The 14,640-nt window shown below is 39.0% G+C and overlaps 1 protein-coding gene across 7 annotated transcripts in view; it reads left to right on the forward strand.

The window, feature by feature from the left end:
• The window catches only part of SANBR (SANT and BTB domain regulator of CSR), a 58,521-nt gene that overhangs the window by 20,450 nt on the left and 23,431 nt on the right, over nt 1-14,640 (forward strand). For 6 of the 7 annotated variants that reach the window (XM_043511954.1, XM_038396656.2, XM_043511955.1 and 3 more), the window contains 6 exons: nt 1,851-1,944; nt 4,608-4,846; nt 6,856-6,914; nt 8,512-8,672; nt 11,230-11,316; nt 11,431-11,541. In XM_043511954.1, the coding sequence (XP_043367889.1) occupies nt 1,851-1,944; nt 4,608-4,846; nt 6,856-6,914; nt 8,512-8,672; nt 11,230-11,316; nt 11,431-11,541 (751 nt within the window). The remainder of the gene's footprint in view (nt 1-1,850; nt 1,945-4,607; nt 4,847-6,855; nt 6,915-8,511; nt 8,673-11,229; nt 11,317-11,430; nt 11,542-14,640) is intronic. The other variant, XM_043511957.1, reaches the window with a different exon arrangement.

Consider the following 14,640-nt stretch of genomic DNA (forward strand, 5'->3'; position numbering starts at 1 on the left):
TTAACAAACATAGAATGCATGTAGTAGTAATTGCCTTCTACAGGGACCGTCACACATGTAAGAGACACAACAAAATCTTATTAAAAAAAAGAAATGTACATTCTTCCTTTCTCTCCTTCTGGCATACCTTAAATAAGGAACAGAGCCAAGTGGTGGCTGTGGAGGGGAATAATTTAGAGGAACTTCCAAAACGTCATTGAGTGAATACCTGTGAAAAGATGGCTCTGGCTGTGCTCTGCAAAATCCAAGGCCCCACCTCAGTCATAGGTCTCCTGGAAAGGAATTTCGCAGCCTGGGGACACCCATTCTGAAGGCTCTGCCCCTACCCCTCACAAGACCCCCTAGAGACTGTCAGATAAATAGACCTCACCAATCTTAGCTGTCATGGCAGATTGTGTAGAGAGGTGATCTGAGTGAGCTGGTTCCTAGTCCATTCACAGACTTAAAGATGGATTAGAACTTTGAACTGATCATTGGCTTTGCTGCTTCTGATGTGTTCTTGCTGAGTTAAAAGACATGTTGCTGTGTTCTGAACCACTTAGTTTCCTGGTGGCCTTCAGCATCTGCTACTGTTACAGCAGATTGCAGTAATCTAGCCTTAAAGTGATAAAGGCATGCATCACTGTAGCCAGGTTCTCTTTGATTGGGATAAGAGTGCGTGCTCTTGGGCAGTTAGAGGGAAAAGTTATTTCTGGACAGGATTGCTACGTGTGAATCTTAGAGCACTGATTAATCCAAAGAGACTATGACCTTATGCACCACTTTCACAATTGAAAGACAGACGCATAGAATTGATGGTGGGGTCGCTGATCCTGCAAGTTCTTTTATAACTTTTTTTTTTCCCTTGTGAACCCCAATCCTCTACATTTTATTTGGAATGAACCTGAGCCAGTACCTTTCATCCAAGTGCCTGCTTTGCTCAGGGGCATCGGAGGATCTACCGTATCCATGCTGATTTGAGAAGTATAGCTTGGTGTCAGCTGCTTGTTCTTGGTATTTCAGTTCAAGTACAATCAGTCTCCCCTAGTAACTTCACATGTTGAACAATGAGGGTGAAGGAATTGTAACCTATAGGACTATCTGCATAAGGGAGGGCTCTTTGGGGGAGGAGGGAGCTGCTATCCATCACAATCAACAGGAATCTCCAACAACTAAGGGGGCGGGGAACAGCTTAAAGCATTCTGTTCACCCAGCCAGATCATGAAGGTGAGATGATAGTATCTCAGGCTAATCTGTGTCAAAAAGTGCCAGTATATGTAGCAGTATTGGTGTAAAGATCTAACTTCTTCAGTGTAGCCAGGAGGAAACAGGTATGATAGAGCCAAAGCGTTCTTTTGCAGGCTTTCCCATTAACTATTTAAAATGGCGACTTCTCTACATTCAAAGCTGCAGTTCTACAAGAAGTTTAAGGGACTTTTTCACATTTGATGGGTCATTACACCACCACAAGAAAATTCTGCTGGAAGGCTGCATACTGGGGCTCTCAAGGCCTGATCCAAATCCACTGAAGTCAGTGGAAAGACTTATTGATTTCAGTGGGCTTTGGATCAACACCCTACTGCATGCTGTACATTAGTGAGGAAAGCTTATCTAAGGTAAAGGTCAATTACCCTTTACTCCAGTGTCTGCTGTAAAGCTACTCCTGAGTCTAAAAAGATTTGACTGTCTGCCTTTTCATTGTAACTTAACCCAGATTGCTGCTTTAAACCAGGTGTTCGAGAAGCCTGTGAAGTTATAATCATGACGACTTCTTTTCAGAATGGGAGCAACACACTTGCAACACTAGTAAATGGTATACGAGTCCCTGAGTTTAGCCTCAAATTCTAATGCTGCTTTTTATTATGTTGAAGGAAGGTCCAGTGTTGCTTCCACAAGAAATTGTTCTTCAGAAGCTGAGAAACATTCTGCACATAAAGTTGGAGAAAATGCTGATGAAAGTCAAGGGTAGGATGATGATTGTTTGCTATTTGGGAAGCTAATATCAGTGAAACTGAAATCTGCTCTTTACAGATTTGCATCTTTCTGGCTGTGTCTACACAGAATTTTCAGCAACTTTCCCACCATTTGTCAGTTAGTATTTGTGCAGCTCCATCCGTGCTAGCAACTGTTGGAATGCTCGTGGAAATCAGTCATAGGTGTTTTCACCATCATGTAATCTAATCAATTGTTCACGTTTTACCATAATGTCATCTAACAGCGTGGTGAACACACCTGCTCCTGTGCTCCACTAGCACTTCCACCAATGTCAGTACTTTTGGAGCTGCAGTGGTGCTACACCAATGATGGGGAAATAGCTGAAAATTCTCGGTGTAGAGAGAGACCTATTGGTGATTTATGATGTTAACCAAATTGTCGAGACAGTTGAATAACATAAACTAGCTTCTGTTCGGCCTAACACTTTATACAAACAAATGTATGACGTTACCAAAGAGATAATTACTCCAGCCAGGACAGGTTGGGCATTTTAAAACTCGCTACTCAAAGAATTAAATTTAAGAGAGAAATAAAATTATGAACTGCATAGACCAGTCAAAAAACTAAAATAACAGCACTTTGAAAGAATATGATTACAAAGAATATATGGGCATTGCAGGAAGTACCAAGGAGTAACAGCAACAACATAAGCATTTGTTGGGGGGGGGGTGTCTCCCTTCTGCCTGAATGGGCTCAACACTGAGTAACATTATCCTCAGGTGACTAATTGTTACTCCAAGTCCATAAGGCACACTTTAGGTATAAATAAGTTATTTCTTAAATATTACCCATAAATACATCTTGCAATGATTATGAATCTTGACAAGTTACGAGTTACACATTACTCTTCATGGATAAATATCTTGTAAGACATGTTTGATGTAGTGAGTTTTGTCAGGTCTGAGGTGAGAGTTTGTTTGCAAAGAACATGGAACCTTTTGCCTAGGAGCCTCTGTGTCGCTGAGCATTTACTCCCATGTGAACACTGCTCATTATTGTGAGAAAGGGTCACTAGCCTAAAATAATTAAATTCTCTAAATATGTTGTTTTTTACCTGTAGATCTTTTTAAAAAAAAAAAAAAAATCCCTGCAGTGATGAGTTGGAATACCTTATATATTTTTGCTAGATATTTAAATTCTGTATTGTACCAATGCATATTAATTTACAAAAGTTTTTAGACATGCTTGTCAAGGGCATTTATTTTAGACCTTTGACTCGTACTGCTGTCTCCATGGAAGCTGATATTTTATTGATATATTCTGAACTTAGACCTCCTGTTAGGAAGTAGACAATAATGGTACACTCTAAAGCAGAGGTGGGCAAATTACGGCCCACGGGCCACATCCTGCCTGCGGGACCATCCTGCCCGGCCTCTGAGCTCCTGCCCCAGGAGGTTCACCCTCAGCCCCTCCCGTACTGTTCCCCCTCTTCCCACAGCCATGCCACCGGATGGACAGCAGGGCTGTGAGCTCCTGCTGCTCTGAGCAGTATGGTAAGGGGGTGGCAGGTCCCGGAGGGCAGTCAGGGACAGAGCAGGGGGCGGTTAGGGGCGGGGAGTCCCGGGGAGCAGTCAGGGGCAGGGGCGGTTGGATGGGGCGGAGGTTCTGAGGCGGTCAAGGGTCAGGGAACAGTGGGGGTTGGATAGGGCGTAGAAGTCCCAGAGGGCCTGTCAGGGGGTGGGGGTGTGGATAGGTCAGAGAACGGGGGGGTTGAATAGGGAGTGGGATCCCAGGGGGAGCATTTTGAGGCAGCGAGTCCCAGGAGCGGGCAGTCAGGGGATGGGAAGTGGGAGGGGACCAGACTGTTCAGGGGGACACAACCTTCCCTACCCGGCCCTCCATACAGTTTTGCACCCTGATGTGGCCCTTGGGCCAAAAAATTTGCACATTCCTGCTCTAAAGTATTTTAAGTTCTTCAGATGGAAGATGCTATAAAATTACACGTACTGATTGACCATCTCCACACCCTGGTGATCTAGGCAAATAGATCTCCCTCATTTTATAAAATTATAGAACAGAGAACTTAAGTCATTTTCCAAGATCACACAGTGAGCCAGAGGCAAACCAGGGAATAGCATCCAGAAATAGATTCATGGATACTAAGGTCAGAAGGGACCATTCTGATCATCTAGTCTGACCTCCTGCACAGCGCAGGCCACAGAATCTCACCCCCCCACTCCTACAAAAAACCTCACTCCCACTCTCTTAGGTCTTGTCTACACTGCAAGCCAGGGTGTGAATCTGCAGTGCACCAACTTCCTGCACAATAACTCAACTGTGAACAATGATATAGCTCAGTGAATGTCCCAGTGTGTGGCTAAGCATCTACACTTTCTCCTGTGAATAAGACTGATCATGCATCCCAGGGCACATAGCTTGCCATTGAATAACATGCAGGGGTGAGAGGAAAGATAGAAGCTTTCTCACTGCAGTTAAATGTGAAGATTTGTTTATCTTGTAAATTAAAATTTTACAAAAATCTGGGTTGATGAGATCAAGGTTCTGACCAATCATGCAGTTTGTGGGTAAAATCTCCATGAATCAACACTGCCTTTCTTATTGGTTTCTGGTCCTAAGCTATAACTTTTCTTTTCCTGTTTTTGTTTTTGTTTTGTTTTGTTTTTTAAATCAAGGCCAAATATGGTGATCCATGTGTGTGACGAAGCAAAAAATTTGAAGGAAGATTTTGTTTGTCCTCGAGATCTTTTGATTTCTGAAATGAAGTACTTTGCTGAATATCTGTCTGTGGATGCCCAGCGCTGGGAAGAGGTGGACATTTCAGTTCACTGTGACGTTCACATCTTTGACTGGTTAATAAGATATGTTAAAAGGAACACTAAGGAATATGAAGTATATGAAATACCCACTTTAGGTAAAAGAGATTCTATTGTTCATTTGCTGCAGATTCATTATCTGCGTTGTCTGATCTGTGCTTCAGACTAAAAGTATATGTGCAAAATTGTCTGGAAGATAATATCCATCTTTAATTCAACTGCAGCCACCTAGGCCCAGTCTGCCGTGGCCAGAAACACTGGTTTGTTGGAAATGTGCTAAAACAGTTTCCCTGATCATGATAGAAAGTCCCTGGTTTTGCTACTACTGATAATCTTAGGGAAATATTCCTCTGGTCGTTACAGTGGTGAAAGCACTAGTCTATGTTGACAGCTAGTATCTTTACCAAGGTAATCTAGAGCCACTCTGTAACAGGATTACTTCACTGTGAGAAGCACAAATGGCCAATCTACAGTAGCATTCTCTCTGTGGTTACAGCAACATTTGGAGACTTTCCTAAAAACTTCATTGTAAATGCAGTATAAAGGAGCAATTCTGCCATCGTCTTGGTAGTCATGGGGCAAAACTTTGAAAAGCACTTAAGTGACTTAAGAGCCTGGCATTGACAGGGGCCTCACAATGAGAGTCAATGGGCTCCTAAGTTGCTTAAGTCCTTTCAAAATTTTTCCCTTGTACTTAATTTTGAGTCCGATTCTACTTTTATTAAAGTCAATGAGAGGGTCTTTAAGTAGCTTAAGTGGGTTAATTAAGCCCATCCAAGGATGGAATAAAATACATTTTAAAAAAAATCAGAAATTTATTTAATTGGATATTTTTATTTAAATTTAAAGACAGGCTTATGTTTAAAAACTATTTTAAAATTAAATTTGAAATTGACAACCTATGTTAAGGCCTAAACTTATTACAATATCTATTACAATCATTTATATTAAATACAAAAAATATTAAACAGTACATGTTTTCTTCTTTTTAGTCTGTTCAACTAATTCAGTTCAATGACTAGTTCATGCAAAGGTGAGAAGCCAATTGGGAGCTGCAAAAGCAGGAAAGCTTGTTTTCCTCTTTGAATCTATGAATAAAAACCTATATGTGAGAGGATAAGATCTAGTTCTAAAACCTTGAAGGACAGTGATCAGACAGTCACTTCAGTTCACTAACTACACATATTACTTCCTTTGTTTAATAAAGTTTTGAATCCAAAACATGTTTTGAAGAACTTTTTCCTTATGTATCCAACACATTGAAGGTACTTGTATTTAATTAAAAAATTAAAATGATTGTTTTGTGCATTTCTAATTGATTTGAATTTCCATCCAAATAAAGTTTGACAAGTTACAAATAAAAAAAATAATCATCATCTTGTAAAAGGTTAAACTATATTATTGCTTTTAAATAAATGTGCATAGATATGTGATATGCTCCTGGTTGGCAAAAAGAAATAGCAGATTTAGTGTATAGGCTATATTTAGTTGCAAATTAACATTTTAATTTGTACCAACCAATGAGAATCAATCTTTAGGAAAATAACCTAAAAGTGTAAATATAAAACATGATTAAAATAGATTTAAACTAAGGTTTCCTGCTTGCAGATTTAAATTAGTCCACTGTGGCCAGTCCAGATCTAAATCCTCTTGAAATGAATTGGAAAATTCAAATTTGGAAGCACTGAATGGGCACTGGATTAGGCTCTGCTCCAGCAAAATAACATTAGCTAGCTCTAGCACATGTGCTGACCAAACTGTTAAAAAGTGGCTTAGATGGAACAGTGTTTGATCGGTTAAAATGCTCTGTTTAACTATGTTTGAGTTGATGTATTGACAGGAACTAAGGACCTGTCTATACTAAGAAAATGATTATTTCTGGGGATCATGTCATAACTGTTTGATGTTGCCTGTATAGATGGGACCAGAATTCTGTTTCCAAATATCAGAGGCATGACGCATGTTGGAAAGTGGAATGATAAGAACTTGTTTAGTAAAGTAATGCCCTCCTTTAAAGAGGCATTGAGCCTCTTGGGGTATTCTCAATTTATCAAAGGAATAAATTAATCTTAACCTTTTCATCTTGTTCTGCTGTTTCCTCTTTTAGAACCAGGAAATGTCATTTCGATTCTTATTTCTTCTGAGTTTCTGAAGATGGATTCCTTAGTGAGTATAACAAGAGTTGAGAAATTCCATGACATAGTAGCACATTTTATCACCAAATGGTTGGCATAAATCTTAGTAGCTTATATGCTAAGCTTTGAGAATGTACTTATAGCTGTATAAAACAGAGAGGGGAAAATAGTTCATGTCCCAAAGAGTTTACAATCTGAGGATCAGATTCTGCCACCTTGCTCATGAAAAGTAGTAATTTAATAATTGCACAGTCTCTGATTTCAGTGGGATTGCTTGCAGAGTAAGGTACTACTGAATGTGATTAGGGGAGCCAGCATCTACCTCCAAATGAATACTTATTAATCTAAATAATAGCTTGCTGCACTGTGTGAGCTAATGGCAGTATCTGACTTTTGACAGCAATCTTAAAGGAAACCTAAAGTCTCCACATTTTCAGTGTTTTACACCAGTGGCTCTCAGCCTTTCCAGACTACTGTGCCCCTTTCAGAAGTCTGATTTGTCTTCCATACCTCCAAGTTTCTCCTCACTTAACTACTTGCTTACAAAATCAGACATAAAAACACACAAGTGTCAGAGCACACTATTATTGAAAAATCGCTTACTTTCTTATTTTTACCATATAATTATAAAATAAATCAATAGGAATATAAATACTGTACTTGCATATCAGTAATATAGCTTGTAGAGCAGTATAAAAAGTCGTCATATGAAATTTTAGTTTGTAATGACTTTGCTAGTCCTTTTTCTGTAACCTGTTGTAAAACGAGACAAATATCTAGATGAGTTGATGTACTGGAAGACCTTTGCATACCCCCGGGGTACACACATCTCTGGCTGAGAACCACTGTTTTATACTAAGGGCCACTTCTTCCCTCTGCAGTGCAGTTCTCCATCAGTCAACATATTTAAGCCCCATTCACTTTAATTGGAGATGTGCACATTTAATGAGGAGAAAGGATTGCTTAATTATATTTTTTGTGTAGATATGCAGTTTTACCTTTAGTTTTCACTTCCAAAAGCTAGTACTTAATTCATATAAAAAGCTCGTCTTCTTTATAGTTCATCATGTAAATGGACAGATCAGTGATGTATTTGTTTGATTTTCTTTTTCCAATTGTTTAATAGTAAAGACAAACACTGTGCAGCCAAGTTAAGGAAAGAATTTAGAATTTAATGTACTGCATCTTCTTGCTGTCACAACTGTCATTATTTGTTTGCAGTTCATGCTAAATATTAAATTTTACTGGTAAAGCTAAATTTGGTGGGTGCAATGCTCTATATACTGTTAAAGCTATAAAACTGGCCTCTAGTTCTGGATCATGAACACTATGGAGGTGACACTTCCTGAAAATGATTCAGGGGTAGTAGTCAGAATCAAAGACCCTTCAGGATTGCAGTAGTTCAGAGTTACGTTTAAGCCATGTACACAAAAAATGTGACTTGCTTTCTGAGCCATTAAATTGTATTTTAGAGTTGAACTGAACCAACTTTTGCTAAATGCCATTAATTCTAACGAATCCTGAATCCTGCTCCTAAGAAATTTCGAATATAAAAGTAATAGGTCTTCTGAGATACAGGTTTGTGTATCATTAATTTCAGTGTTCATAGTATCTCCTTTCCTTCCTAGGTAAAAAAATGTATTAATTATTGCCACAAAAACATGAGTGCTATCATAGCCACCCCGTGCAACATGAACTGTGTCAGTGGTGACCTCCTTAAGCGTATAGCTGATCTTTTCACACACAATGAAGTGGAAGATGTGAAGGACAAAAAAGATAAATTTAAGAGGTAATTTTTTACCTCTTATCGCTATTGATCCTCTACTACAGACTCCTGTTCCTTTTTTAAATATTTTGTCATAAAAGTCAAGACTTGTTAAAGAATTAGTGTGATGTTAGCAATGTATATACTTTTTAAAATATCTTAATACACAGTATCATAAAATGGCTCAAGAAGAAGACAGAATTTCAAGAGAAAGTAAGAAGTTCTAGATGGGAGCCAACAAGTGAAAGGGCAACTCTCCAAATATGAAGAATCATGAGGAGTCCAAGAATTGAGAGAATTGAGTGGATGGGATAGTAGGTGACTATGAAGAAGGAGGGTTAGAATGAGCTTTGAAAACAGACATTTTGGACTGAGAGATGGGTAAGGAGCTACTGACAATAATTGAAGATGGGAGTGGTGTGTTCCTAGTTCCTGGAGAATGAATAGTTTGGTTGCAGTATTCTGGAATCCCTGAAGTTTTAGAGTTGGAATTTTATAGGGATATGAAAGATGGTGCTAAAATAGACTGGAATACAGTTAAAAACATGCATAAGGATTTCAACTGAGCTAGGATCAAGATAAAGACTATTGTAATAATCGGACTTGCAGACAAGGAAGATGAGGTAGGAAAGCATTTTAATTGTCAAGCATTACTGGCGTTAGGATTAAAGTTAAGGAGAGTAATAGTGGAAAGTCCAGAGGTATAGAGCGAGTGTGATCTTGGAAGCATTCAGTAGTAGAAAGCTTATAGCCAAGGTAAAAGCTGATTATCTAACAGGCAAACACAGAGGTAGTGCTCCTAATGTGACCTTGCTTTCAGGGATATGTCAGGTTCTGGTGTGATTGGCACCAATATAAGTTGCTCGTTAGTTGATTGAGGTGCAGAGTTGTGTGTCATCTGCATAGTAATGATACCTAAATTGGTATATGTCTCTTCTGCTGTCATTGAGAAAAGATAAAGGACACAAGGGCCAAGGAAAGAGCCTTGAGACACAACAAAGGGAAGAAGTAAAGATTTTACTACATATGGGAAAGGAATGGTTAGGGAGGTAAGGAGAGGACAGATTCTTGCTCCAAACACCCAAGAAGTAAAGAAGTGTAGGAAAAGCTATACAAAAGACTTATGGGATAACTTTACTTGAAAGAGGGTCTAGAGGTGACATTTTGGAAAATCACCAAAATGGTTCACATTGTGAAAACAGTATTTATGAGGCTTAGACTGCATCTACACTGCAAGCTAGAGGTGTCATTTCCCTGCTTGTGTACCTTCCAGCTTCAGGTGGGTTCGTGTTTGGCACAGGAAAGCTGTGCCTCTGCTGCCACTATCCATGTTACCACAGCTACACTGCTATTTGTACTCATGCTAGCTTGATGAGAACTAGTACAAGTATGTGTACATGAACAGGGGAATCAAAGCTCGTAGTGTAGATGTAGCGTGAGGGTCTTAAGTGCCTTTGAAGTCAGTAGGACTTGGTTACTTTGGCTTCCAAGTCACTTAAGAGCTTTTGAAAATTTTACCCTAAGTCATTAACTCTTCAGTTATCTAATTCTTGAGCAAGTTGAAAACCGTCCAAGAAGTGGTGCTGAAAGCAGAAAAGAGGCAAGAGGAAACTACTTACTCCAGGGCCTTACAAAGAACGTAAAGTTTATTTGGGAAATGGGTTGACGGCAACAATTCCAAATCCATCAGAGAGATATTAAGTGGAGATGGCATGATGACTGATGAGCGAATATGTGGGTTCAATAGGGTTTTTTGGGAGGGCTGAGTGTGCTTTCCAGAATGATAGGGTGGAAAGGAGCTCTTTTTGTAGATGGCAGGCTGGCAGAGTTCCTTTTTTGAATAACTATTTTAATGTTGCTGCAGGTTTTGTGTTAGGGCACCTAGGGCTTTATATAGGCATTTTTTATTTTATAAAAATAAATAAAAACAAAATAAAAATGTTAGTGGTAGCAAGCGAAGTTGGAAGAGGTTAGTTCTTTTTTTTCAGTAGTTGAAATTACCTTGGTGATAGCTTCAATAGATTTAGAAATGGGGGAAGAAAAACTTGGTGCCCCCTTCCACCTATCAGTGGGTCAAGATAGTAACAAGTTACGTGTCTGTCTGTTTGTTCTTGAGAAAGAGGAGGTAGCAATCTCTCTTTACAGGACTCCACAAAGAGAGAAATGGGAGGGCTAAATGTTGGTGGGGAAGATGGAGATTTAATAGTCCAGAATAGGTACCAAGAATTGTAATGCTTGGTTTACTGAAGTAATAGGCTTAAATATGTTTATAAAGGCAGGACTGTTTTAATTAATTAATTGGGTGTAGGATCGGGTCCTTTTTGGCCACTTTAAAAAAGCACAGCCCAAGACTTCTATAGACAAATGTATATAAAGATGGCAGATGACCATGTTGGAAACAAGATTTCCGCATTGTATTTCTTACAGGAAAATTGTATAACTTCACAAAAGTCAAATCTTGAAACTAACATCTTAAAACCACCTCATTTTAAAGTAGCAGAATGTAATTATTGATTAACTGCAAACAAAGCAAAGTTTAGTTCTGAGCAAATTTTTATAAATAGTGGCTGTTTATCAACAGTAAACTTTTCTGCAAGAAGATTGAGAGACTGTTTGATCCAGATTACCAGAATCCAGATTCTCGGGGAAATGCAGCTACATTGTACAGGTGTAGTAATGTTCTTTTCTTACTTCCTTTCTGCTCCATTTATGTAGGCTACATGTGCATTCCAAAGTGCCATTCATACTGTTGTATTTCATTTTATGTTTCAATTTTTTGTAGATGCTGTTTATGTAAGAAGCTTTTAACTAAAGAAACAGAAAGAAGAATCCCTTGTGTTCCAGGAAAAATCAACATAGATCAACATGGAAATATTATTTATGTTCATATAAGGTGCTTCATGCATTGAAAACATAACTTTTTCTGTATACATGTATCCTGTTAAGTATGTTTCTAAATACATAGTATTTGTAAAGTTAACAAATACAGTAGAACCTCAAAGTTATGAACATCTCAGGAATGGAGGTTGTTCATAACTCTGAAATGTTCGTAACTTTGAACAAAACGTTGGGGTTGTTCTTTTAAAAAGTTTACAACTGAACATTGACTCAATACAGATTTCAGTCTTTACTATGCAGAAGAAAAATACTGCTTCCCCCCCGCCTTTTTTTTTTTTAAAGTACTTTTCATTTAACACAGTACTATACTGTGTTTGCTTTTTTGGGGTGGGGGTGGGGGGTGTCTGCTGCTACGTGATTGTGTTCTTTCAGTTCCAAATGAGGTGTGTGGTTGAACCGGTCAGTTTGTAAGTCTGGTGTTCATGACACTGAGGTTCTACTGTACTCCATCCAATACAAAATTTATAAACTGTAGGATTAACCCACAAATCACCTGAACAACTTCTTTTTTTTTTTTTTTTTTTTTTTTTTTTAAATTCTTGTTGCCTTTCTTAGGCTCCTACAAATGGAAGGTTATGATGTTAGTCTGACCTCAATTGTATTCAACGTGTTGGAACACATTTTGAAAGAGAAGGTAGTTAAGTGCATGCATCCGATGAAGTGAGCTGTAGCTCATGAAAGCTTGTGCTCAAATAAATTTGTTAGTCTCTCTAAGGTTCCACAAGTACTCCTTTTTCTTTTAAAGGACATAGAGGTGAATGGTAATCGGGATAAAATACAACAGGGTTTTTCCAAAAGATAAATCGTGCCAGATCAACCTGATCTCCTTCTTTGAGATAACTGATTTTTTAGACAAAGGCAGTGCAGTAGATCTAATCTACCTGGATTTCAATAAGGCATTTGATACAGTTCCACATGGAAAATTATTAATTAAATTGGAGAAGATGGGGTTTATTAATATGATAATTGAAAGCTGGAAAAGGAACTGGTTAAAGGGGAGACTACAACGGGCCATACTGAAAGGTGAACTGTCAGGCTGGAGGGAGGTTACTAGTGGAGTTCCTCAGGGATCAGTATTGGGACCAATCTTATTCAATATTTTTATTACTGACCTTGGCACAAAAAGCAGGAGTGTGCTAATAAAACTTGCAGATGACACAAAGTTGGGAGGTATAGCCAATATGGAGGAGGACCGGAATATACAAGAAGATCTGGATGACCTTGTAAACTGGAGTAATAGAAATGGGATGAAAATTAATAGTGCAAAGTCATGCATTTAGGGACTTAACCACAAGAATTTTTGCTGTAAGCGGAGGACTTATCAGTTGGAAGTGGCGGAGGAAGAGAGAGACCTGGGGGCATTGGTTGATCAGAGGATGACTATGAACTGTTAATGTAATGCAGCAGTGGAACAGGCTCATGTAGTCTTAGGAGGCATCAGGTGAGGTATTTCCAGGAGAGACAGGGAAGTGTTAGTACCATTCTACAAGGCACTGGTGAAATCTCATCTGGAATACTGTGTGCAATTCTGGTGTCCCATGTTTAAGACAGATGAATTCAATCTGGAACAAGTTCAGAGAAGGGCTACTAGAACGATCTGAGGAATGGAAAACCTACCATATGAGAGGAGAATCAAAGAGCTTGACTTGTTTAGCCTAACCAAAAGAAGGTTGTGGGGAGATGATTGATCTCTATAAATACATCAGAGAGAGAGAGAGAACTCCTCTCCCTCCCTGGTATTTATTTAAGTTAAGTGCCAATATGGACACATGAACAAATGGAAATAAACTGGCCATCAACAAGTTTCGACTCAAATTAGGTGAAAATTTCTAACCATCAGAGAAGTGAAGTTCTGGAACAGCCTTCCAAAGGGAGCAGGGGGCGGACCTAACTGTCTTCAAGACTGAGCTGAATACATTTATGGAGGGGATGGTATGATGGGACTGTCTAATGGCATGTGGCCCATCAGCACCCGCCAGTAGCAAAAATCCCCAACAGCCAGAGACAGGATACTAAGTTGGGAGGGCTCTGAATTACTACAGAGAATTCTTTTCCCAGGTATCTGCCCAGTGGGTCTTCTCCACATGCTCAGAGTCTAAGTGGTCCCCCCCATATTTCCTCCAGGTCAGCGTGGTAAAGACTCTGGGGGGTTTTCACCTTCCTCTGCAGTCTGGGGCATGGGTCACTTGCAGGTTTAAACTGATGTAAATTGTGAATTCTCTGTAACTTTAAGTCTCTAAAGTTTAAACCATGATTTGAGGAATTAAGTAACTCAGAGATTAAGGCACTATTTCAAGAGTGGGTGGGTGGGTGAGGTTCTGTGGCCTGCAATGTGCAGGAGGTCAGACTAGATCATGATGATCTCCTTTAGACCGTAAAGTCTGAGTCTGTTGTACTTGGCAGTTTATTCCACAATATTATTGTTGTTAATCCATCAAGACCTCAATTGAAATCACTGGGAGTTTTTGTTGGGTTAACCTTTTTAAAATGTAAAAGATTCAGAGCTAATCACTTAATCATCCTAAGGACTTGAAAATATGTTTAGCCAAAGACAAATGGAATTAAGGGTTACATTTCAAAATGAGTTGTTAGTGATGGTTCCATACTCCTGAACTATAGAGTCTGGATTGACTGTCTCGAATCTGAAGATGTCAAATCAAACACCCAACCAGTTTCAGAACAAATAAAAATAAACTTCAGTGGTTAAGGTGTTTTTGTCAGAGGCTTTCCAAACTTCTCCTTTGTTATATGGTTAGTTCCTCACCACAAGTATTATCTTGGTTTTTGTTTTAGTCCAGGCATGGTTCTATATAGCTGGATTTCCCTGCCTCCGCTTAATGAGGGCCTGCATACTCTAGAATTTTTCTGTTGCTAATTTAATTTCCATCATTTTCATCAGATCTGATGGACTAAAATCAGCCTAACAGTAGTTCAGTGTCAGCCCTCAAAATAATATGCATTAACTGGATATTGTCTCCTGTCAGTTATTCTAATAACAGGGAGAGGTTTCTATCCAAAGAAGCATCTTACTGATGACTAGAACAGTGAAGTAGGTTCCATCTTGCAGTCTCTAAAGTGGCAGCTGGGGCCATAG

The sequence above is a fragment of the Dermochelys coriacea genome, chromosome 3, assembly GCF_009764565.3.
Source record: "Dermochelys coriacea isolate rDerCor1 chromosome 3, rDerCor1.pri.v4, whole genome shotgun sequence".
NCBI lineage: Eukaryota > Metazoa > Chordata > Testudines > Dermochelyidae > Dermochelys > Dermochelys coriacea.